This window comes from Fukomys damarensis, unplaced genomic scaffold (assembly GCF_012274545.1).
Source record: "Fukomys damarensis isolate Sample0158 unplaced genomic scaffold, DMR_v1.0_HiC HiC_scaffold_18, whole genome shotgun sequence".
NCBI classification, from domain to species: Eukaryota; Metazoa; Chordata; class Mammalia; order Rodentia; family Bathyergidae; genus Fukomys; species Fukomys damarensis.
Window position 1 is genome coordinate 53,238,361 of NW_022900930.1, and position 25,824 is coordinate 53,264,184.

Here is a 25,824-nt window from a genome sequence, read left to right on the forward strand (position 1 = left end):
CGTTCTCACCGCGGCATCCAGACACTGGTGATTCTGTGTGGTTCCTTCCCTTGAACACAGATGAACATGAATTTCATGGAGAGAGTTTTCCTAGCAAGTTGGGGCAGAATGTGCTTGCGACTGGCTTTCTCCTCACATCCCAGGACCCAGCAGGACAGTAATTCTCTGGAAGTACACGAAGGAGAGACGCAGGCCCAGAGCCTCTTGGACAAGTGGAATCCTTGCATAAAGATCAGCTTCCCTCCAAGTGACCCAGCACAAGTGGGAAAACTACTGCTATAGGAAAACATTCTTCATTTTGGCAGAAACCCTTAGGGTAACTGTGGAAGTCTCCAACCTGCAGTTCAGGACACTCAGGCATACAAGTGTGGCAAACACAATTCTAAGCAATGCTAGGGTAACATCGTTATTCTGTATTCCTCTACTTGCTCGACTCAGATGTATTATTAATTTTGTCAACTGTAGTGGTTATGTAGTATACAATTTTATTAACTTTCGTCTTTTGATAGAAAATATTTCTTCAATTGATTTGAATTATTGGCTACAGGGTTGAACTTCACTTCCCTCCCATGCCTCTCCAAGAACAGTGAACAGTTTAGTTCTGTTTCCCAGAGCACACTGGCTCTCTCTCATTGCGGTCGCGTGGAGTCTATGCTCCCACGCAGTTCTGGAAATTTGACGCGGTGTGTTGGGCACATGTCAGTGATCCACACACAGCTCCCTCCAACCTCCCCGGTGAGAGGCAGGAGCATCTCTCCCCAGGCAGCCACACCACTGGCCCTGGCCAGCCTCTGTGGCCGCCACACCTGGCTTTGGAGTCTCGGCTGCCTTAGGTTCTTCCTCAGCCCAGAGACCTTAAAGGCGCACAAGCACTGCGAGTGACAGGATGTTTCTTTATGCTGAGCAAAGTCCCTGTGTATAGGTCACAGGTGTCACTAGTTCTCTTGTCTGCGTGCAGTTTTCTTTGTCCACTCGTTGCTGGACACTCCTTGGCAGCAGTGCACACAGCTGCAGTGAACATGGGAGGGCAGATAGTTTTAAGACCCTGAATTTGTTTCTTCTGCATGGCCGTTCAGGCCTGGGGTCGTGGTCACGTGGTGGTTCTGCTTGTCATTATTGTCACGCCGCAGTGGCTGGATGGTAAGGGACCCTTTACAGAGCAGTTCCTCCGGCAGTCTGGAAGGGCCAGGGGGTGGTGCAACTTGGGCGTCAGCTCCTCGAGTGCAGCACAGGTCTGTGTGTCCAGTGAGTCTGCACCACTGTAGCAGCCAACTTAGAGGCTTTCATGGCTCTGCCTGTGCTTTGCCTGCAGCTGTTCCCCGGACCAGTGACACACAGTGCAGCTCCATCCCTGAGCCCAGATATGGCAGGAGGATCGGATCTGACTTCTCTGCAGGCTCCATCGTTCGATTTGAGTGCAACCCCGGGTACCTGCTGCAAGGCTCTGCGGCCATCCGCTGCCGGGCAGTGCCCAATGCACTGGCACAGTGGAACGACTCCATCCCAAGCTGCGTGGGTAAGGGGCTCACGGGTGCTGTCCTGGAGCGTGCAGGGGGCCCGGGGCTCCAGGGAGCTGCGTCTCCACTGCTGCCAGGCCCCCAAGGTGACCCTGCCCCTCACCAGAACACCACACCATCTTCTTTACTAGAAGTAACTGAGTACAGCTAAATCTTTAACAGTATTGTTCCATACAACAACTCTGATGGTTGATGAGGACAAAACACGTTTTCCTTCTTCGTATTTACTAAGCATGATGTCTTTCCTGAAGTGTTCTCGTACAGTACCGTCCACGCAGGGAACTCACCCAAACGTTGAAATGCTGCGTCACTTGTAGATTGCCCTTTTGATATATCTGTGCTGAAGGATGCTTTGAAATCAGTTGGTTACTGTGGCTGGGTTGATGGTGGTGTTATTAGTTTGCTTTCTTCTGTGTAGAAAGCTCCAGTGTGACCGCTATGAGCTCCTGAAGCCCTTGAAAATCTCGAGCATATTTCTCCTCCCAGGAACTGCTCAGACCATCCTGTCCACTCACTCTGGACTTTACTCTGGGAGGAGGGACAGTGGCCTTCCCTGGTCCTTTCATTGTGCAGATAAATTGCTCTGTGCAGAACGCACTCCCCAGACACTGTGACTATGAGCTGTCACTTCTCACTCATCCCAGATTTATTCAGTCTCAGGATCCAGAACCTGTAGCATAACTGATAATTATCACTGATGCTGCTAATTTAAGAGACTGAACTTCAGCTCAACTGGAAATGCCACTGCACAGGTGGAGTTTCCCTAGCTGCATGACCACAGAGCAATAGAAACTGAAGGTCAGACGTGCGTGGTCCTCACTGCTTTTCTTGGGTTAAATGTGCTGTGTCCTTCAGTTCCCTGCAGTGGCAATTTCACCCAGCGGAGAGGCACAATCCTGTCCCCCGGCTACCCTGAGCCCTATGGCAACAACCTGAACTGCGTGTGGAGGATTGTGGTGACTGAGGGGTCCGGGATTCAGGTGTGTGGTCCTTGCAGCCTAAGACTGGGCTGGGGCTCTGTGGGCTTCGGGCTTCGGCTTCCTGCTCTCTCTCCCGCCTCCTTCCCTCCCCTCCCTCGCCCTCTGCTCTCCTCTTCTTTCTCTTTCTCTCCCTCTGTTTCCCCTTCCCTTCCTGCCCTCCTTCCCTTCTTTTCATCCTGCTTTTCTTTCTCTTTCTCTCCATTTCCTCCTTTACTACTTTATTTTACTTTGCTTTTTTCTGTCTTCTTTCTCTTTCATGTTGATTATTTTAAATAACATAGACCATGACCAATTCATCTTTTCTTAATAATTTCACAAAATGTTTCTGATAATGTGATTATGTTTGGAGGAAACATGACTGATTTGGGGAGTAAAAACTATAAAAGGTGCCTTTTTCAGAGGTTTTGCTATCTAACTCCCTGACTGTTTCCTCTGGTTTGGTGTCTGTTCTGGTCGGTCCTGGACACTATGTCTGACCGGGTGGACGTCACTTGGCCATGGCCAACCCTAACTGCACCCTCTGCTTTGGTAGATCCAAGTGATCAGCTTCGCCACGGAGCAGAACTGGGACTCACTGGAGATCCATGACGGGGGAGACCCGAGCGCCCCAAGACTGGGCAGCTTCTCAGGTAGGGAGACCCCAGCCTGGCAGCTCCAATTAGCGTCACACAACCTGGTCCTTTCCCTGCCTGCCCAACTTCCGTCTCCAGGACAGGCCTGAGGGTATCATTCTACCCAGGCCCAGGGGAGGGGACGGACTGAGGCTGGAGGAGGCAGCCGGGCCGTGGGGACCCCAGGCTGGCCTGGACAGGGGGAGCCAAGACCTGGTGGCCGAGTCCCTACCTGGCCCTGCTCCCCAGCCCCTGAGCCTCGGCCACCTGCAGGGCCATCTTACTGCACAGTGCCGAGGCTCAGCCCTTCCTTCCAAGCCTCACGGAGCCATTCAGACCTCAGAGAGTTTCTGGGTCCGTGGGTTCTGGCGCCACAGACAGCAGCTCTGCTCCGCCTCACTGCACCTCCTTTCCTGGTCAGAACAGCAGGGTGAGTCAGGGGCAAAAAGGAGCGAGGGTAAAGATTGCCGATGCAGGGCAACAGTGCCTTCCCAGGTTCGCCAGCTGCAGCCACACACATGAGAGCGAGGGGAAGAAACAGACACAGAGATAGAGATGGATGCAGAGACAGAGCGAGACAGGAGAGAGGAGAAACACTTTCCTCTCAGAACGATGTAGGCCTGAGCAGTGCCTCCATCGTACACTTTAAAGTGGAATCCTATTACTCATTCCTACGCACCGCATTCATTTTCTAGACATTTACGTTCTTTAGAACAAGTATTAATCTGTGTGTCATGCACAGTTCCTGACTCCATCATCCATTGTAGTAACGAGAAGGGTGAAATCTGCCTCCTCAGTGTGTGAAGATGAACCCTGCCTAACAGGGTTTGCCACTGTCTACTGGCAGAGAGGCCGAGTCATCGGCAGGTCCTATGCCTGGCTCTGAACTGCTGGCCCCAGAGCTGGGAGTTGAGGATGATGGGCCCCGACTGATCCCAGAGTCCAGGAAGGCGTGGCAGCCCGGCCTGTGGGACCTCACAGTCCTGACCTCTCTTGCCACACCCAGGGGTCTGAGGTGCTGCCCACACCCACTGGAAATCAGCAGCTCCGAGTCTCAGTCCTGAGGCCTGGTTGGAGACCAGACACGCCCCCCTCAGGAGCTGCCTAGGTCAGACAGTGACCAGAACTCTGAGGGGCCAGATATGCCAGAAATGAGAGCACCAGGGCGTAAGATGCCAACAAACATGGGCAGCAAGGCCTGAGTCACTGCCTGCTTCTCTTTCCTCACAGTATAGCCAGGCCACAGGCTTGGCAGAGCTCGCCGCTGGGTCACACTTGCTCCCTCAGCCTGCATCCACTCTGCGCCAGGCATGGGGATGATGCTGATTTTCTTCCTGAGATGGACACGAGGGTCCTCACAGCACAGGGTTGAGGTGTGAAGCAAGACACCCTCCTAAAACTGGTTGTGGAAGGTGGGGTTCTTGCTTTGGACTCAAATGGTAGAAAAGGAAAGCATGTACATGATTTAGCAAACTCATTTTGAGTGAAATAAAAATGTAACTGAATAAATAAACTATGAAAGAAAAATTCATTCATACGTACACTGTGAAGATGTAAAAACAGTGTGACTGGACGCTAGCAACATGAGGTTTGCTTTATGTAGTACATTTTCTGTCCAGTTGGACAGGCTGATAAAATGTTTCTATGTTCTTCACTTAAGTAGTACGGTTTTTGTTTTTGTTTTTAAAATGCATTTCACAGAACAACTCCGTCTCTGCGCTACATGGCAGGTCTGGCTTTCTCTGAGAGTGAGCAGGCCACAAGGCACGGATCAGAGTAAGACTGGACTCACTCCCAAGAGGCGGGGTGCGAGCCACCGCGCGGGCCCTTCCTTCCAGGCTGTGCAGTGTCTGTCCGGTAGGAACTGCAGGACTCCGTCTCTGTGGCCATGGACCTTGCTGCAGCCCACACGGTCAGGCATGAAGCTGTGAGGAAGGTGTGGTCCCACAGATGCCGCAGGCTCTGCGCACACTTTCAGCCCGTTCTTCTGGGCAGGGTGAACAGAAAGGTCCGCCTGCGCCAGTCTGCTTTCCCGAGCACGACGTGAAGTGTGTGGCACACTTAGGGCCAAGGCAGGAGGCTGCCAGGCCCGGACAGCTGGCAGGGCTGGGATCTGAGGAAGTTCCCAGGAGCCGGGAGGGCGGGAGCGCACTGCCTGGAAACATGGGGAGGACAAGACCCAGCTTCTTGGGGTCTGCAAAGCCGAAACAGGATGGGGAAGGGAGAGCAGACCAGGGTGTGCAGGACGTGAGGTAGAGGTGTTGATGTGAGCTCGTGGTTTCAGTGCATGGTTACAGACGAGAATGAAAACCGGAGCACGTATGAGTGCACACACCCCAATTTCCACCTCCATCTCTTAAGAGATGTAAAATAACAACAACCCAGCAGCTGTGAGCTGGTACTAGGGTGGCTAGTACCAAATCTGGACTTTGAGTATCACTCTGATGCTATTCTTCTCTTAAAGAAACCAGTATTGTCTTTTTTTTTTTTTTTGAGAAATGTTGACTCCAGGGCTGTAGTAGAACAACAACAAAAACGTTAATTATTTTGCATGAAACAGAAGGAATTGAGAAGGGAAGAGAAGTCCTCCCCCTGCACTGTGGACACCAGCTGGCAAGTGGATGGGGGCTCACCAAGGCCTCCTTTGTCAGCAAGCGTACGAGTGGCCAGGCTGGTCCACACACAGTGCTAACCGACGGGGGTCAGGGTGCCCCTCGTCCTACGCGTCCCCCAAACCCATGCTCTCCGTGAGGATGGAAGCAGTGCTACCAGAGGTGAGGTCCTGGCGCCCACCTTCACCAAGTGCGAACGCGTCAGTCCTCGGGATGCCTGCTTCTCAGGGACATTTCAGGTACTGACAGCAGAGCCCAACAGCTGTGGCTCCAGTGGCCCCTCTGCTGGCTGCAGCAGCAACCTGCTGTCCCTGGCTGTACTAGGAAGAGATGCTCTCAGCTGCTGGAGTCCCTGGACCAGCACCTCCCACTGCCTAGGGCCCAGTGGCTGGAAACTGCCCGGAAGGGATGCACAGACCAGGTCACCTTGGGACTTCCACCCCAGCACCTCCCTAAGTCCTGAGCAGCAGCAGAAGCAGTCAAACCGAACAATAATCCCCAGAAACCGGCTTGTAGATTGCAGATGCATCAAGGAGAGAGAAGGCAAAAGATAGATCAAGAGCCTGCAAGACTAATGGACTCTTAAGAGGTGTGGTGTGGATGCCCTCAGCCATCTGGAAAAACTCTGCCAATTTTAACACAGTCTGGACTGTAGCAGCATTCTGTCCACATCAGACTTGATTTATAGTGAACTGTTGTGTTTGAAGAAATCTGCATCAGATGTTTACAAGAAGGGATGAATCATATGTGCAACTTTCCCACAAATAACAATAAAATTCTAAAACATAGGTACAAATGCATATGGTTTTTAAGTAGAGATGATAAAATCATGTAATATTCTCAGAGATGATAGATATCTCGGACCTTTGGTACTAGACTTAAAACATTTTTAAATAAGAAATTATTCCAAAGTTTTTAGAGTGAGATTGAGGAAAAACATACAGAAAAATGATGCATCAGTGAAGAAGTTTGAGAATTTTAGGATGTAGTCAACATTTAAACATTTTTATTCCTGTGATATTTACAAATATTTTTAAGATCATTTAAAATCTAGTTTCTGAATAAAAAGAACCGGGAATGAGCAGCTATAAGAGGAACATATTTCAGGAGAAAGGATCAACACCTTTAATATATTCGGTGCTTCGATTTTCATTTCTGCTTGGACAGGCAGAGACAGAGGCCTGTGTTGCTGTGAGCCACTTAAAATCAGTTTGGGAAGCAGGCAGGTTATAAACACATGAATGATGCAGCGTAAAATGCACACCGATCTGTAGCTGGCAATCAGTATTAAAGAGACATCAACACCAGTGTGCTAGGAGTGGGGTCTTCGGGGACAATAATGAAATTTCCCAGTTTACTTCATTATTTGTTGTTCTATCTAGGTCAGCGTAAAACAAGGTGATCAGAAATACTCTGCCTGCTGCAATAGTTTTTTAAAAATCGCTCAGTTGCATTTCAAGTGAGGGATAAGCACCTCGATGGTCCCTTAGGAGCGACACTGCAGAGTCCAGGGCACCCACCTGGGCCGGGCGCCAGGCTAGGGACCCCTGCTATCCTGCGCCCCAAGAGGCCTGGAGGGAGTGGTGCTTTATCCCCAGCATGTCGCACGGCTGTCCCTCTTGAACCACTGCTAAGTTGTCAAGGTGGCCCCTTTTCGAGGACGGGCTTTCTCTGTCAGCTTCTTGCTGCTTTGACAAATGCCAGGGAAAATGAATTTGAGGGAAGACTGATTTTGGGTTTGGTTCCCATGGTAGCCAGGAAGAAGAGAAAAAGGAGAAGGGGCACCCTCCTGGTGACCTGCGTCCTCCCAGGGCACCCAGCTCCGTGTAATGGGTGAACCCCTCCATGAGCTCAGCGCCCACCAGGACCCAGCCACCTCCGAGCCCAAGACTCTGGGCTCACATTTAGACCTAAGCCATGGCAACCTGATAATTCACACACTCGCGCGTCCACAACTAATTGATTACACACACGTATCCAACACATAGCTTTATCTTTATTTAAAGCGTTTCAGACCATACTGAATTTTTGTAGGTGACTTAGGACGGCACAATTTGCTTTTACCGGGACTGGGTCTCTGATTCTGCTGTGACCCAGCCATGGAAGATGGACAGATAAAAAGTCAAATAACATGGACCGAATGCTTGCGTGTCCACGCCTATGCTTGGAGCTCGGGGATGAAGCTTAGACTCGCACGAGCTGGAATCTCATCCTTAGGGGAGCATTGGACGGACGGCAGCAAGGCGCTCGGAGCAGGGGACCCTGGCTGTGAGTGTGTGGCTGGTGGGGCTTGGAGAAGGGAACTTTCCATCCCTCAGGAGGAAGCTGCGGGGGAGAAGGAGTAAGGAACACTGTGGAGTTGAAAAGCTGCTGAGGCTCCGCAACTTCAGGAGAAACCAGCTGGACAGACCAGGGTGTCCGGAAACACAGCAGGTTGGCGCAGCCGGCTGAGCTGAGCCCTCTGGATCTTCCCACGGCGCCCCCCAGTACGCAGCAGCAGTGCAGTAGGAGCGGGCAGCAGGCATCTCGGAAGCCAGCGGGGCCGGGGGCATCCCGTTTTCGCCGAAGTCCCTGTGTGTCCCTGTTAGAAAGTGTCTGCATCTGGGCACTAGGAGCAGCAGTTGTCACTGCCCCCGGTCCCAGCGCCCTCTTGAGGAGCTCCACAGCCTCGCCATTCTCAGCCGAGGCCTGGGGGCAGATTCGCCTCTGGGGTGACGCTCTCTGTACTCGTTGTCTGCTGGGCGAACAACTCTCATCCTGCCGGTGCTGACCGGCCAGCCCACTGGTGGTTCAGTTGCAAAAGCTGCTGTGGTTTCTGCACACCTGTCAGCTGCCTGTCCTCTGACTGCCCCAGCCTCCCTCCCTCTCTGTCTGTATCTGTCACCTGTCCCTGTGTTGAACCGCGGTCCATCAGCAGAGGGGTGGAATCGGCAGCTCCCTCTCTTTCTCCTTCACTGGCGCTCACGGTGCTCTTCTAGGGCTGCTGCACCTGAGAGCATTTGGGCCTGCAGAATCCACAGCTCTGGAACCAGCTCCACATCCCAGGGGCGGAAATGAGTTGCAGCACAGGCACTGTCCACAGTGCTGTCTCCTCTCCCCTTTTCCTCGCTGTTCTGCTAGCACATTCCAGTGAGTGTGGGTACCAACTGGCCAAAGATGCCAACCCTGCTAGGTAAGGAGCACAGGTGAACTCCTGTACATCCCATGAGATATTCTCTGTGCCAAGCCAGGTGTGGTGGCACACGCCTGTCCTCCCAGCTCTCTGGGAGGCTGAGGCAGGAGGATCACAAGTTTAAGTCCCACCTGGGCAACTTAACAACTTAAGGAGACTCTGTCTCAAAAAAGGGGAGGTGGCTAGGGATGAAGGAATCAATCTCCAATATCATAAATAAATAATAAAAGATTCTATGTGCTAATTGAACTCAGAAGTCCTTAATGTGGCCTCGGCTTGTAACCAACAGACACTCGATTGCCTTTGGGGCAATAATTCATCTTGTTCCCCTGGAGCTCTTTCCACCGGCTGCCAGGAGGAAGCTGGGGTCAGCACTGTGGGTGCCCATACGTGTGCTGGACCTGCTCTAGCCTTGGGTTGCCCAAGACCTGGGAGGCAAAGTGATGGGCAGGAAGCTGGGAGCCCCTATCCACCTGCTTCCTCTAGGGCTGGTGGTGGGGTCCCGGCGGGCCTCGATTTCTCTCCACCACCTTTGTTCACACTGAATGCAGCAATTCAGAACACAGTTTATGTTGTTTAAAGGCACTGAGAACCCCAAAGTCCTGGCAAAGGACAGCCTGGGTGGTAGACTGAGGCCCAGGAAGACGCAGAGCTGTGCTGTCCAAGAGAAGCAGAACCACACCTGAACGGTGCAGCCAGAGCTCAGGTTAAACGCGAACCGTCAGCCTATTGCAGGGATTTGTGACCTGAGCGAGCCCCTCCTGACTTTGCTGCTCCCTCCTGTGCTCTCTCTTGCAGGGACCACGGTGCCTGCCTTGCTGAACAGCACCTCCAATCAGCTGTACCTGCGCTTTCAGTCCGACATCAGCGTGGCTGCCGCCGGCTTCCACCTGGAGTACAAGAGTAAGCACACTGCGTCTGCAATTCCCCTGCTCCCCAAAGTCGTCGCCCAAAGACAGGGTCCTTGCTCCTACTAGATAGTACACGTCGCTGGTCCAAAGTAACAGGTTAGACTTGTGTCAAACTGAGCCTTACCAGATTGAGGCTGGAAAACACCTTAAAACGATGATTTAATCGGCAATGTGGACTTCAGTTTCTGGAATAATTATCTGTTGTCTCAGTTGCTAGACCAACCGTTTGTAATAATTCCAACTTCTCTATTATGAGTGTTAGCAAATATTCATATTAGTGTCCGAAACCATAGAAAATGTCTTAATTTTCAAGTAGGACCATCACAAACCTCTTACATTTCTAGTCTCACAGGCTGCTGAGATGAGAACTAACAGAGAGGAGTCATTCAGGGCTGCGGTGTGTTACTCATTTTAATTGGAAGAAAGCATCACAGAGGAGACTCTAACCTTTGAAAATGGCTGTGAGGCAAGTTAGCAGTCTGATTAATGGGGTGGCAGAGGGCAACCTCACAAATCTCCTGGGGCGTTTGATTACTCAGGTAGACCTTGTAAAAGTGAAGCGTGAATTTCCAAAGAGAGGAGTTTATTTTAGGACAAGTTTTCAGGCACTAAAAATGCTAACTGCTGGTATTCATCTCCTTTAATAAGCAGTTACAAATAAGCAACTACACGGATAAGTTTAATAAGTGATTTTTTGAATTGAAATAAACAGTTCGCTTGGATATAATGCATGCACCCTTGGAAAGGCCAGCTTTCCAGCTGATACTAAATATTCTGAACCTGTAACAAACCACAGGCCTGGTTAAACCCCCTGCTTATTGCAGGCTCGATATGCAAGTGCTTCCTGTGAATGGGCAGTGTTCCAACCACCTCGGCCAGTACTGTGGGCGTTATTTATTAAGGCATGTCTGGAAAAACCCGCTGCTTTGATACATTCTGCATACCTCTGCAGATAGGAGACATAAACCTTATTTATGATAGTGCTAATATATTCATTGATATTTTTGGCAGTGTTAGAACTGATAAATGCTCTTCTGCCTCAGAAAGTTACCCCGTAGTTTCTGGTTTCATGTTTACTTTCCATGGAAAGAGATGCTAGTAACATAATTAGTCTATAATAATTGTGTGTGGTTACTGAGTACTCGTGTGGGGTCCGCACCATCAGCATCATTAGCTGCATCCCACTTTGTTCCTCCTCAGTGTGACTCTCTGAAGGAGGGAGACGATCCTGTTTCTCTGTCACACTAACCTCGTTCAAGAACACAAGGCCTTCCTTGGAAATATGTTTCTTTTAACAATTACAACATGCATTTCGTTTCGCGCAGCCAAACACATCACTGCTTTTCCACCTGTCACTTTCTTTTCCAAGTGGTCGTTTTCTGAGGCTGATACCACCATGACAGTGCCAGCCTCTGAATATTAAGAGGAAGCCATTTCCTCACTCTTTTCAGGCCAGAGTTTGAAGTATAGATCTTTACAGAGCATTTTGAACATTAACCTTACTAATGTCAGCATCGAGTGACATAAGGACTTTTGATGAACCCTGCAGTGCCGAGAGTTTCCAGTCATTAACTCCATTGACACATTTGGACATCTACTTTAAAATATATATCACCAGTCCGCAAACCTCTAACTTCAAGTTTTCACACAATAAATATCCACAAAGTAAAGGCAAGTATAAGTTCAAAGCCTGTGTACCCTGTCCTGCTCAAACTCTGCACCAGCCGTTCATCTCCTATGCTCAGACAACCCTGTGCTTGGGGTGAGTTAGCCACAGGGCTCTGTGGGCTGCCTGGACACACTGTCCAGGTGGGGACCAAGGGGGCAGGGTGCACAGAGGCCAGGCGGAGCTCGGCAGGGTGCCCGCCCTGAGAGGGGTCCCAGTCACGGAGAGGCCGCTCACCCCTGTTCACCGACACCACCTCACATGCCTCTGCAGCCACTGGAGACATGTGGAAGACCAGTGTGACATTCCTGGGGTCCAGCGGCACAGCCCCATGGTCCAGCCACTCCCCAGGGCCCCACCTGTGTGCACCGAGGTTTGGGGGCACACCCAGACCTGAGGCATGACACCCTCCCACTCTTGCCCCTGCCCCATGTGCTGACAGCTGCGTCCCCCGCACCTGGCTCCCCAGCCATCAGGGCCCAGTCCTTGGTCTTTCCCAGCCAGCTTTCCCAGGACCGGGTTTGGGTGTGTTGGGCTGGGTGCCCCTGCCAGTGCCATTCTGGTCAGGAGCACGTTTCCCACTGTGCCCAGGTGCAGCCAGCCTTCTCCGTGTTGCTGTGCACGCAGGGCCGGGGAAGTGGTGCCCGCGTGCTTCAGGACGCCGGCATCTCAGACACGGGTGGGCTCAGAGGGAGGTCAAAGCCCCTGTGGCCAGCCTGCCCCACTGGCCCATGCCCAGCTGCCCTGGAGAAGCCGTGGCCTCTCGCCTGTCCTCCTCTTTCACAGCCCCGCCCCTGGTGCCTCCTTGAGAAAGGCGTCTCATTTTAGGGATTTCCACATCCCAAGAGGATGGCATTTTCAAATGGCTCTAGCTCCAGAGGTTTTTAATTTAAAGGTTTAAAAGTTGCTCTAGTGGGTTTTTAAATTACTCATGAGGTTTTCAGCATTTTAGATTGCTGTAGAGCAGCGAAGTTATATGAGTGCTAAAAATACCTTTTCAGGTTAGCTGTGGAAAAGTGCACCCTCAGTGCTTGTCCTAGAGCAAAATCTCCCCTCTGTCATCAGCACTTGTCATCTAGCTCACACCTGGCTTAGGTCATGAGAGCAGCTTCGTCACACCTGTGAGAAACTGCTGGGCACCCAGAATTTTACAGTGCAGACCGACTATCACAGGAATCCACCTAACTGGGACCTGTTCCCCACCTAAAGATCGATTGCACTAGAAGCTATTTATTCTGGATTTTATACCTAACAATGTGTGCGTAGTAATCATGTTTTTAAACCTTCTATTTTACTTTGAAATTTTTACCGGAATGTCTTTGCCGAGCATGATGGTCGCATGTGTCATGGGTGCTGGTCGCACAGATGACACATGACAGCTATTTCCCCCCATCCTCACCCGCCCTGCCCCTTCCAACTCCTGGTCCCCCCCCCATTTGAAAAAGCTCTATTTCCACATTTTCCTTCAATTGTTTGTATTCCATCCTCTCCCCTCCGTCTCACTCTCCGTCCACTTTCCCTCCATCCCTGCTACCTATTATCTACGTGCGATTTGCTCTTTGTTGCTCATGTAAGGGAAACCACATCATATTTGAGCCCAAGGGTCTGACTGATTTCACTTAACATCAGGTTTTCACAGGGCATCTTTTTTCCCATAAATGACTCCTCTATCCTTCTTTGTGGCAGAGTAATATTCCACTATAAGTATTTGCCCCATTCTTAAACTTCATTGATTTGCTGATGGACACACAGGCTGCTTCAGGGATTCAGTTCTTGGGCTTCTATAAACATTCTTATTGAATTTGCCTCCAGGCCTGTGTGAGCACACACTTCTCCATCTCGCTGTGGTGGAGGAGCTCTGAGCTCTGGGTTTGAAGCAAGTGACTCTGTTCTCAGTTGAAATCACACACTCAGTGCAATGGGCTCCCCAAGTGGGAAAGAGTGCTGAGCCAAGGCAGCCCCGGGCCTCGTGAGTGGGTGGGGCTGTCAGTGCACCGCCTCTCTCAGGAGGTGGCTCCCATCCACATGTACCAGTGGGGAGCCTGGTGTGTGAGGGGAAGGGATTTCCACGAGAGGCCACAAGATGTAGGTTAGGGCAGAGGAGCGAAAGGGGGCTGCTGGCCTTTGAGCCAGTCGGGGGTGGAAACCATGGGAGACACGCAGGTGGGGCTGAGCAAGGACAGCAGGCTTCAGGGGACAGGGGAGGCCACCAGGGAGGGAAGAGAGAGTGCAAGGGGGGAAGACAGGAGGGAGTGGGGGAGAGAGGGAGAGAGAGATGGGAGGGGAGAGAGACAGAGAGAGACAGAGAGACGGAGCAGGGAGGGAGGGAGGAGACTGCTGGGCAAAAAGACAGGAAAAGATGCAAGGAGCGAAGAGAGAAAGGAAACAGCAAGAGGAAACCATTTCAGTGTCACTTCGTACAACATTTCTTAAAGAGCTGGACCATAGATTGTGAAAAAGAGAAAAGTAGAACAACACTAAGCAGCACCTCTTGCATTGTTTAAATTGAACGCTATGTTTGAGATTTTTTCACATTTTTATCATTCTTGCAAATGCAATACATTAACATTAATTAGTAAAATGATTCTTGATCACTGCAAAATGAATGTAGAATATATACTGTTGTATGTTATTGATAAAGACTTATTTTTACAATTTAGAGAATTTTGTAAAGTGATATTACTATTTCAAGTATAACTTCAAAACATATACATAATGAAGTCACTTCTTATATTCATTATATAATTAGGTGTACAATGAAAAAAATGAATGAATATCTAAGAATTTATTTAAAAGATAGATGCATAAAAATGACTGTCTAGATCTTTAAACCTATAGCCCATCTTTGCTTCTTAAATTTATGTATATATTTGAAATTATTCAAACAAAAGCAACCAAACTAAAGAGAAAGTTATAAATGCATTAGCCACTTATATTAAAAGAATTGATATTATGCTTTAATTTTAGCTTTGACTTTTATGTCAATTAAAGAGAATAGCATTTATTTACATAATTCTCTTTTAAACAGTGAAATACAGTAATTAATGTAGAACAGAAAGCCCCTTGTCCTTTGCTCTGGAAGGTGCTTGTCATTTTCTAAGAGATCAACTTCAGAAGAGGTCTCTGGGGAGTGGAAATGATATTTATCTGACACTTCTCACTTTGTACCATGCTGGAGCACAGCATAACCATCCGCTCAGATGGACGCAGGAGGCTGGGTTGGCTGCGTGACTGGCCCACCGGACACGGGCCACGTTCCTCAGGGTGTGTGTTTCACAGTTCTCCGGAGCCTCGTTTTCAGGGATGAAGTATCTTTCAGCTCCCTTTACAGATTCGTCTCACAAACAGCACTCACAATCAAGGATCTAAGGGAGGACTGAAATTCTGAAAAGGGCCTAAGTCTTTTGAAATCGGGCGGGCTAAACATCTTCAGCAGGATGCTGTCACGACTGTATATCGTCTGTTCAGATCCGCTTCTGACAGCTTCACGCTTATAAACGTGCACACCACGAATGTGGGTCTGTGTGACACCGCCATCTCGCACGGGAGACTGGAGAGGTTCTCCGCACCGCGGCCCCGCACCATCCGTGAGGAGGCCGGGCAGCCTGGGGCTCGCCACCTCAGCGCAGGTGGAGGCTCTGTCCACACCCAGATGAGGGCTGCCCTTCATGTACTCCCCATGTTAATATTAAGCAATCCGTTAGATTACCTTTAAGTGTTTTCATTTCCGAAACCCCCTAAGGCCTTGCTTGAGCTCTGTGGTTTGACTAAGACTGCGTACTCTGTCCCCACAAAGTCGCTTCCTGTACACCAGCCTCCGATTAATGGCAGCTCCTCACACCCCTTGGCTCTGCCAGGCTGGGACCAGGGCGGTTTTAGGGAATGGAATCCTGGCCTCTGCCATGTCCCCAAGCTCGAGCCCCTCCGAAAACCTGCAGTTTACACCACAGGAGGGCTATAGGGCTCTGTGTGTGTTCAGTGTACACAAATGAAACCTCACAGGTCAGAAATTTATTCCACGCCTACATCCGGGCATTTTAAAACTTGTTCAATTTAAGCAAAATGTGCTCCGTGATTACTCCGTCACACTCTGACTTTGTGCCCGAGTGACAGGGCAGAGGACGTCCCCTCTGTGGCCTCCTGGCCTCTGGACCCTCCAGCCCAGTCAGGGCAGAGTGGCCCTGAGCCCCGGTCATGAAGTCGCACCTGTGGGTGGCTCCCTCTGCTCCCAGGCGTGGCCCCTCTCTGGTCTCTCCTAGAGAGCACCTGCTGCTTCTCTCTGCTCCACCCAGGACTGCCCGGCCTACTCTCGGCTGTCTTCCTGGGTGACTGGAGGGCCTCCTCCAGCTCCTCTGGGACTGTCCCTCCCTCCACCTCTCCTCCACAGGACGTGAGGTGAGGAAGGGAGCCCAGAGCCCAGGCCATGCCATGCTGGGGTGCAAAACAAGCTGGGGCTCCTGGCTCCTGTTTGTGCTCACGCTTTGGTCCTAATAAAATCCTACCAGATCTGTGTGCGTGTGTAACAGACTTCTGGAACACTTACATCTTACAAAACTGTACTTGTTAAACCCTAACCCCACCACCCCTTCCACTAGCCATCTCTTCCCCCTACTTCCTTATGCCGTTCAGAGGATGGAAATCATACAGCACTTGTCCTTTGGTAGCTGGCATATTTCCATCAGTGCAGTGTCCTCATCATTCATCCCTGCCCCGCTGCATGGAACAGGAGGCTGAGGAACGTCCTGTCCCATGTGAACACCACCTTTTCTTTATCCACTGCCTACCTATGGACACCTGGTTGCTTCCACCTTTGGCTACAAAGAATAACGTGACAGTGAGCGTGAGTGTTCACGTGTCTCGGCGATCTGCTCCAGGGCAGCAGAGAGATCACAGGGTCCTGCTGCAGGTTTATGCTTTGTGTCCAGGCCCCTCCGCCTGCTGTTTTCAATACTCAGGGAGACACTGGCCTTTCCGCCGGCCTGCATGGGGCACCAGCTGCTCTGCATCCTTTCCAACACTTGTCATTTTCCGGTTGTCTGGTAGATGGTCCATAACAGTTGTATAGAGGTATCTCATTGTGATTTTAATTTGCCTTAATTTAAAGATTAGTGCTGATGAGCAACTTTTCATATGGCTGTTGGCCTTTACGTATGTTCTTTAGAGAATTTTCTATTTATGTTCTTTGTCTGTTTTCATTGGATTATTTGTCAATTTGATTTTCGAGTTTTAGAATTCCTTTCCTGTTCTGGATATTACCCCACATCAGGTGTGTGGTTTGCAAATGCATTCCCATTTTCCTGGATGCCTTATCATGTTACCAATGGTTCTTTTGTAAATCTAATGCAGTGTTCTGTGTTTACTCAATTTTGTAGTTTGCACTCATAGTTCAGAGGCAGAAAATCACTGCCAAATCCAGTGTTATGAAGCTTCTCCCGTTTCTTCCTGGAGTTGTAGTTTCTGGTCTCACGTGGAGATCTCTCCTTCCCCATGGGCAGTGCTGTATGTCCATAACCTGCGGGTGACTTGTTTGTCATGTGCTCATAGCCCTGAACCCAGGCTCTTCTGAGGGAGCCCGTTGTTTCCTGCTTTTGGAGTCTTGGCACCCTCCTATGAAATCTGACCCATACCCAGGGGGTTCTGCCCAGGCTGTTTTATTCTATCAGCTTATCTATCTTTATGACAGTACTCACCATTTTCATTATTGGTCATAGTTACATCCTTTGAAATACAAAAACGGGAAGTATCTAATATTATCATTTTTTACTATTGTTTTAATTAGGTTTATTTCTAAGTATTTCACTCTTTGGACTGCTATAGCAAGTGGTGTAGTTTTCTTAATTTCATTATTACATTGTTCATTTGCAGTGCATAGAAAAGCACCCGAGCTTCGTACAATGTATTGATTTTGTATCCATGGCTCCACAAAAGCCATTGGTTGTATGTTCTGCCTGGATGTCCTCCCAGACCTCCTGAGTTCAAAGCTGGGGCTTTGGAAAGAGGATGGGATTATGGCCGGGCAGCTGGCTTCCGGTTAGGGTGAGTCTGGCGGAAAAGGAGGGGCCATGGGGGCGTGGCCTGGAGCCTCTGTCTCCCTTCTCTTCACTGCTTCCTGTCTGCTGCAGGGGCAGCTCCTCTCCCCAGCAGGACCTCTGCCTGGCCGCTGCTTCTTTGGAGTGGGCTGACCAGGGACTGAAGCATGAGCCAAAATAAACTGATCCCCCTTTACGTCATGAGTGTCAGATCTTGTGTCTCAGTGTCGAGGAAAATAACTGGGGCACCATCTATGGTTTTAGTAGCATTTTTGTGATTTTTTAAGGTTTTTCTACATATGAAGCTATCAAGTAACAATAGAGATAATTTCACTACTTCCTTTCCAACTTATGTGCCTTTTAGCTCTATTTTGTTGCTAATTCCTCTGCTAGAATTTCCAGTAATATTTTGAACAAAAATGCACGAACTGGACATCTATCTTTGATTTTAACCTTACATGGGAAGCTTTCATTCTTTTGCTGTTCTGCTTGATATTTTTTGTGGAATTTATGGTTAGACTCGAATTTTTTGAAATTTTACTCATCACACTTGAAGTATTATAACAATCGAGTATGTTACATTATTTAACGTTTTGTTTTGATATGACTTTCTCCTTATGAAAGTTTTAAAATGTTAGAATATGCATATTAGACTATCAGGCTTACTTACATCTCTAGATCATCAATAAATACCTCAAATATATGTTTATAGTGATCAAATAGTTGCATAAAAATGCACAGTATTATGTTCTGAGTAAATAAGAACATCCTACAAAAATAAGGTCACCACTTTTTTAAAGAATCAGGGGGTATATTCAGCTTTGTGGGCCAGGAGAAAGCAGTAATAGAACAACAGCAATTGGTCACATCTAGATTTGGCCCATTACACACTGCCTGGTAAATCTAGTTATAGAAAACTAAAATAAGAGTTAGAATTATAAAATTTTACTAAAATGATATTATTTCAAAAGATTTCCTTGACTTAGTTTATGTTCATTGAATCTATTGAGTGTTGAGAATATCGAAGCCAGATGCCTTTTATTTGCTTACTTTCATGAAAAAGATTTAAAGATGAATATAAAGTTTCACCCATCCCATGTATTAGATATCTGTGCTTGATTGATATATTCCTAAAAATATATCTGATACTTAAGTTAAATGGCCTCAGAATACTTCAAAACATATCATTGTTTTCATTTTTAAACAGAAAATGGACCTTTAACTCAAAATACTGCAAACTACAGTAAACACATGCATGGTTAGATTTATTTTTATGTAATTGAGGAAAAGTTCAAGTGTAATGCTTGACATTTAAGCATTCCAGCTCAATCTAATGTTCTGCATTTTCTGGTACATATGTCTGTCTTGTAAAGTTTAAGTGAAGCAAGTTGCGGGATTTGTGCTAACTAGCCCGATGCCAGAAGTACCTTAAGTAGTCACTCTTGTTCATGAAACACATAACTGACCTCGCGTGCATGCGTAACTTGAGACCCTGTACCCTCATGTAAAGCAGAGGCTTTTCTCTTTACTCCTCCTGAGGTACATGGTCAGGGACCTGTTTATTTCTATTACTCAAAGTGATCTGTATCACTGACAAACTCACTACTTCACAGCCAGAATATCTTCTTAGCTAATGACTGAACTCATCACCTTTTTGTCTGTATTAATCTAACAGATGCCAACTCCATACCATGTCTGTGGTGCTTGTCATGTTCAAATGTGCTGATCGTCTCAGCTCTGGCCACCAGACACCTCACCACAGGCTGACTCAGCTGACATTAGTTTCTTTCTGTTTTGGAGGCTGAAAGTCTAAGCCCGAGGTGCTGGCAGGTTCTGATGTTGCTGAGGACCATCCTCCCAGTTTGGAGGCTGAAAGTCTAAGCCCGAGGTGCTGGCAGGTTCTGATGTTGCTGAGGACCATCCTCCCAGGTTAGCTAATGGCTGACCTCTCGTGGGGACCCAGATGGTCTTTCCTCGAGGGCGCTCTTGGAAAGGGGGACAGCTCTGTTGGCCCCCTTCCCACAGTAGCGCAGTTACAGTTGCAATCACAGTGTCCTCCCAAAGGTTGCAGTGCTGAGGGTTCTGCTGCTGGTGGGATCGGGAAGTGACTGGGCCATGAGGCTCTGGCTTTATCAGTGGACTGATCCACAGGCAAGACCCTAGCTCGATGGGATGATTGGGAGGTGATGGAGACAGAAGGTGGCCTGACTTGAAGGGGGTGAGTCACAGAGGTGTGATCTTGGGGACAATGTCTTGTCCCTCACTTCTTCTTTCCTGGCTCTTTCCTTCTCTCCCTGCTTCCTGCTGAGCAGCCGTGAGGTGAGCAGCTTTGTTTTCTACACACCATGGCCAGCGTGGTGTTCCCTCCACACCGGCCTAAGGCAGTGGAGCCAGACAACCACGGACTGAAATTTTTACCACCATGAGCCTAAATTGTTCTTTGCTCTATAAGTTGATCTATGCAGGGCACTTTCTCACAGTGGTGGAAAGCTGACTGTTACAAACATTGATCCCATCATATGGGGCCTTCCAAGCTGTTGAGATCCTCCAGTCTTAGTGTCCTTCCAGAGACTTTTGGAGGCTGAAAGTCTAAGCCCGAGGTGCTGGCAGGTTCTGATGTTGCTGAGGACCATCCTCCGAGGTTAGCTAATGGCTGACCTCTCGTGGGGACCCAGGTGGCCTTTCCTCGAGGGCGCTCTTGGAAAGGGGGACAGCTCTGTTGGCCCCCTTCCCACAGTAGCGCAGTTACAGTTGCAATCACAGTGTCCTCCCAAAGGTTGCAGTGCTGAGGGTTCTGCTGCTGGTGGGATCAGGAAGTGACTGGGCCATGAGGCTCTGGCTTTATCAGTGGACTGATCCACAGGCGAGACCCTAGCTCAATGGGATGATTGGGAGGTGATGGAGAAAGAAGGTGGCCTGACTTGAAGGGGGTGAGTCACAGAGGTGTGATCTTGGGGACAATGTCTTGTCCCTCACTTCTTCTTTCCTGGCTCTTTCCTTCTCTCCCTGCTTCCTGCTGAGCAGCCGTGAGGTGAGCAGCTTTGTTTTCTACACACCATGGCCAGCGTGGTGTTCCCTCCTCACCGGCCTAAGGCAGTGGAGCCAGACAACCACGGACTGAAATTTTTACCACCATGAGCCTAAATTGTTCTTTGCTCTATAAGTTGATCTATGCAGGGCACTTTCTCACAGTGGTGGAAAGCTGACTGTTACAAACATTGATCCCATCATATGGGGCCTTCCAAGCTGTTGAGATCCTCCAGTCTTAGTGTCCTTCCAGAGACCTGGTCTCCAAATTTTATTGTATTGGGGGTCAGAAGTGCAGCACTTAGGTTTTTGAGGGACACAGGCATTCTGTTCATAATACTAGCAAGAAGAAAAATAACCTTTTTGTCTCCAAAGTTTCTGTAGCCTCACTAGTGAAACTACACAGGCTGGTTTTGCACAACTGACTCTAGCCTCTGTGTGAACGGCCTTGCACTGTGAGTTGGTAGGAACTCAACTTACTGTTCCTCAGAAAAGCTGGGTGTGCAGATCGGCAGTGCTGGCCATGTCTGGGAAAAGGACTTAGCTTCTCTCCAGGGGAGGATGTGGGGCTGGTCTTCCTGTGTCAGGGATGTGTGTCACATAGCACACTGGTCTTGCCATCGGTAAATCTCGGAGACCTAGGTTTGATAAAGTGGAGGGAGAATCTTCACTGTGGGATCTTTTTGTGCTATTAAAATGCTAATATACTGGTGAACATCCAAGAGAGATACAGTGCTCAGCTTCTTCCACATGTATTTTATCACTTCCCTTGACGCTGGAGACCCAGTGCTTATGCTCAGAAGAAACCTTGTGATCTAATAAATGGAATGAGTAGAAGCAGCATTTATTAAGTGCATTGAACCTGGCAACAGTTTATAGATAAGACACGACCATTTAGTGGCACACACTCTAAACTTCTCAGACAGTAAGTGACACAGTAGTTTCCTTCGTTTATACTCCTGGGACACTATTTTACCTATGGAGTTTTCTCTATAGAAAAATTGTGCTGTAATAAAGGTGTTTGATTCCTGAGTCACTCATAAAGTAGTGTGAGCACGTGGGTAATTATGTACATGTCAGTGCAAGGATGGTAGTGCCACTTACATCCTCTTTGACACTGGGTTTCTTCCATCACCTGTTTCCCATGGTCCAAGCCCTGAAGCAATTTTTGCAACCTGGTTTATAGAAGATGTCAACAACATTTTTGCTTTAGGATGCATCATACTCGTGTGTGTTTGTGTGTATAGATTAATTTTTTCTGCTTGATTTGTGCACTTTTGAACATTTAAACCCAGTACACTTTTGTAAGTTGAAAGTCTTGTGTGCATTGAGAATGCAGGATGCCCTGACTCAACCTCCTGGCCCCTTGGCAGCACTGCCTGTAGAGAACGGATCCCTCACCCTGGTGTACTCATAGCTGTGGCTTCCTGCCACTGTCCAGCCTCACAGCAGATTGCCTTACCATTCACCAGCCCAGAAGATCAGACTTTATAGCACAGCTGGTTCTGAGGGTCTATCTCCTTCATACCATCGCAAAGCAAAATATATAAACTCAATTGATCGCATATCAGGGACTTAAAATCCATAATTATAATGAAGTATGTGGTCAACATTTTTTATTTTCAAATTTCAATAATAGCATGTTGTGTTCCATGTGTCAGGTTTTGATGGTCCACCGCTCTTGTGGGAGAGTTCCTGTAGAGCTCACCAATTAAACTTATTCCAGGTTCTTCCCAAAGAATTGGATGAGACAAGCCAAAATTGGTGCAAAAAGTTGATATGAAAAGTGAAATGAAGGGATGAGGAAAAACCTAGCTCTATAGATCAAACCTGGGCTGAACAAATAGAGGAAAGGTCAGAAACAGAAATAGAAGTGCACTTTGCATCGAGGAGACACAGAATGCACTAGGCAAGGAGTCACTTCACGCTGCACAGATCCTCCTGGAGCCCTGGGGAGTCCCACATCCGGGTCCTGAGAATTATGTGGCACTGTCCTTAGACCATGTTACTGACAGGTCCTGCTCATTTCCGCAGCCAGCTTTGACATGCTCTGCAGCCTGTACCACCTATGCACAGAACATATCTGTGTGTGTGTGTGTGTGTGTGTGTGCGTGTGTGTGAATTGGGTTCCGTCCCTCTGCTAAACACTGCAGTTCTGTGAATCTGCCTGGTTGGATCTGGTACCCTCTGGCTTTGATCACTTTATTTATTGTTGTTTTGAGTTCTCCAGTCAAAAAAAATACTAGTTTTTATCTTGTGAAGTGTAGATCCCACGCACAGTGTCGGTAGCAACAAGGACGAGCTGAGTTGAGGAAATTTGCCCTGAATTACTTCAGCTCATGACTGCAAGGGTCCTGTTTACCCTGCCTAAGTATTGAGTAAATATGGCATGTTTGTCATGTTTCAAAATAATTTTCATTTTCAAGTTTTAAGTGGACATTCTCGGAATTTTGCCTAATGGAATTAGAATAATGGCTGCAATAAATTCCGGAGACCTGATAAGACTTATTGTCATTGTCTGATTCATAACTTTCACATTTTACAATCAGTGGTGACTCAAGCGATTAAACTGTACTTTTGGTCAAATTAGGACACTCATCTTTTTAATAGCTTTGTTTTGTGTCCTTTGCTTTCATGGGCTAGATTTATGAGGCTTAAAAGCTACTTGGCTGTACTCTAAGTCTAATTGCAGTTTTCTGTCTCCGCACACTGAAACATGTCCAAATTTAAACCTAGACAGTGAACAAGGTAGATCTGTGACGACACCGTGGTGCGGCAGCCTCCAGCTCGCCCTGTTCTGTTGCTTCTCGGCACAGTATTTGTAATACTGGGAGTCCTCCTGGCCTCGTCCACACATCTACAGATTCAGAACCTGGCCCTTTGTGAGTCCCCGTTAAAGAGACATCCCTTCGCTGCATGTGCTCCTTCACGGGGTACGACAGAAAATGGAAGTGTGCTGCGAGGTGATCGAGCTTGAAATATTTTTATCGGAATTTTGCCGATCATGTGACCACTTACCCTTCCCACGTCTGTTTCTGAAACGCTGATGCGGAATTTCGCAGTCCAGCCGTTTGCTCCACACCCTCCTTCTTCAGTCCTCAGCGTGGTTCTCTGCCTCATGCGTCCCTTCCTGGGTGTCAGAGCCCACGTCACGTAGATGCCCCTAGATGACGGCCTGTGAGCTTTCAGACTCAGCCCGGTGTGCCTGTCACCGTGATGCAGTAAACGGCCGCTTCACCTCTTCCAGATTTCCTGTGCCAGATCTTCGAAAGAAGCCCCTTCCGTATATATCTACAAAGAATGATGCACACCTCTATGTTCGCACACCGAGCTCCTTTCTGCTTTATATTCATTACCAGACACAGCCCTGCCTCAAGCTCATAGCGCTGTCTTCACATTTTGAGGGCACAGTCAGGAAGTGCAGGCAGCCCCCCTTTCATTCAGTGGGCTTTCTTCACAGTGTCACCTCCTGTCCCCCAGACCCAGAGCGTTGCCCCTTGCACCTCCCGTGGTGCAGGCTGGGCTCTTCCTCACTCCTGTCTCTGTCCGTGTGGATCTGCCTGGGGCACAGTTCCCTGCACAAAGCTCTCACCCATTCCCCAGAAGCAAGGGGCAGCTGCAGCCCAAATCTTGATGGGATTTCACCCTGCCACCTCTCACCTGCTCCTCAGGTCACTTTCTGCGCATGCTGCCCCTTTAGCACCAGCCTGGTGACCCTGGCAGGGTGGCAGAGGCAGGCCGTGCTGTGCAGGGGTGGCTGGGACAGGTCGGTGGCTCTTCATGGAGAAGTGTGACAGGTGGAGAGCACACAGCCTCCTGCTCCCTCTCTCTGCGTGTCACTGTTTGATGCCAGGTTAAGCACTGTGCAAAGACACATAGCCTCTATGGTCTTCCTTGCTAACATCTGGGGGACACATGGTGACTGCAGAAGGGAGAAAGGATGTGCATCTTTTACACTTAAATACCACTCTCTCTTCTAGTTCTGGTTCTTCCAGAGTCCCCCTGTTATGTACTGGCCAAAATGACTTTTAAATTTTTCATTCCAACAGTGTAACCCCCATAGAGACAGACATAAATGCAATTTTTTTAGACTATGAATTGTTTAAATGTATCTGGGGGACACATGGTGACTGCAGAAGGGAGAAAGGATGTGCATCTTTTACACTTAAATACCACAGTCTCTTCTAGTTCTGGTTCTTCCAGAGTCCCCCTGTTACGTACTGGCCAAAATGACTTTTAAATTTTTCATTCCAACAGTGTAACTCCCATAGAGACAGACATAAATGCAATTTTTTTAGACTATGAATTGGATTTAAATGTATAATTTAAGGAAGGAGAGAATGAAAGTAAATGAGTATGTAATATTGCATATAAATCAACATAGAATAGAGATGCGTCAAATTAGCAAAAACATAGTCTATTTTATGTATAAAAGGAGGAAGTTTAGGAACTGGGGTTTAGCGATGAATTATTTGTCTTTTTTTATATTTCCAAATGCTTCCCCCTTTACTGCGGGGCATTTCGTGGCAATGCTGTTTGATCCCTGCCCTGCCTATGGTGTGCGTCGTTTCCCAGTCATGATGATGGGAGTCCTTAGGAGCCAGACTTCAGCATTTCCGGCTGTAGTTAGAAACTTTGGCCCCAGCGTAGTTAAGTGCATTTTTTTCAGAGTGAATGAAAATCTAAGTGATGTACAGTGGACAATCTTGCTGATCTATAACAGAGAAAAGGATGAAGGCCTACGTAGTTGTAATCCGTATCCTGATGTTAAAGTAGAGATGTTAGGGTTATATTAACACAACAAGTTGCAGGCCTCTGCGATTGTAGTCCTTTGTGTTTAGCAGTTCTATTGTCTATGAAGAGCCCCCAAATGGCATGGAAATCTGTGCTAGGAATAAAACATATTGCTGCTTAATGTTAATGGTGTTTCCTCCTCCACAAAATACATCCATTCAGGGAGAAATCTCTTTCAGCTTAAAACGTCTTTAACACACAGCTCCACTACTCGCCACATAGATTTCCCACATCCCAGGTCTTATAGTCACTTGGCCTTGCCTCTTAGGGGCCATGGTCAGAAGCCTGGTGTTATTAAGGGGCAGCCGCACTTGTGTGGACAGAGGTGTCGAGCTCTGCGCTTGTACCTCGGGAGGGCAAGGCCGGGCCTGTGGGTGGATGTGGGAAGGGAGCAACATTCAGGCTCCCATCTGGAGTGGAGGTGACTGGCCATTCTCAGTCAGCACCCTTTCCTTGAGAGTAGGGTGCAGGGTGCCAAGGTGTGAGTTTCTTAGGGACAGAGCTG

The 25,824-nt window shown here is 48.5% G+C and overlaps 1 protein-coding gene across 1 annotated transcript in view; it reads left to right on the forward strand.

Moving 5' to 3' along the window:
* Nucleotides 1-25,824, forward strand: part of Csmd1 (CUB and Sushi multiple domains 1) — a 1,140,625-nt gene that overhangs the window by 979,199 nt on the left and 135,602 nt on the right. Inside the window, exons 34-37 of the mRNA XM_010620376.3 lie at nt 1,313-1,516; nt 2,373-2,497; nt 3,030-3,126; nt 9,691-9,795. Of these exons, the coding sequence (XP_010618678.1) occupies nt 1,313-1,516; nt 2,373-2,497; nt 3,030-3,126; nt 9,691-9,795 (531 nt within the window). The remainder of the gene's footprint in view (nt 1-1,312; nt 1,517-2,372; nt 2,498-3,029; nt 3,127-9,690; nt 9,796-25,824) is intronic.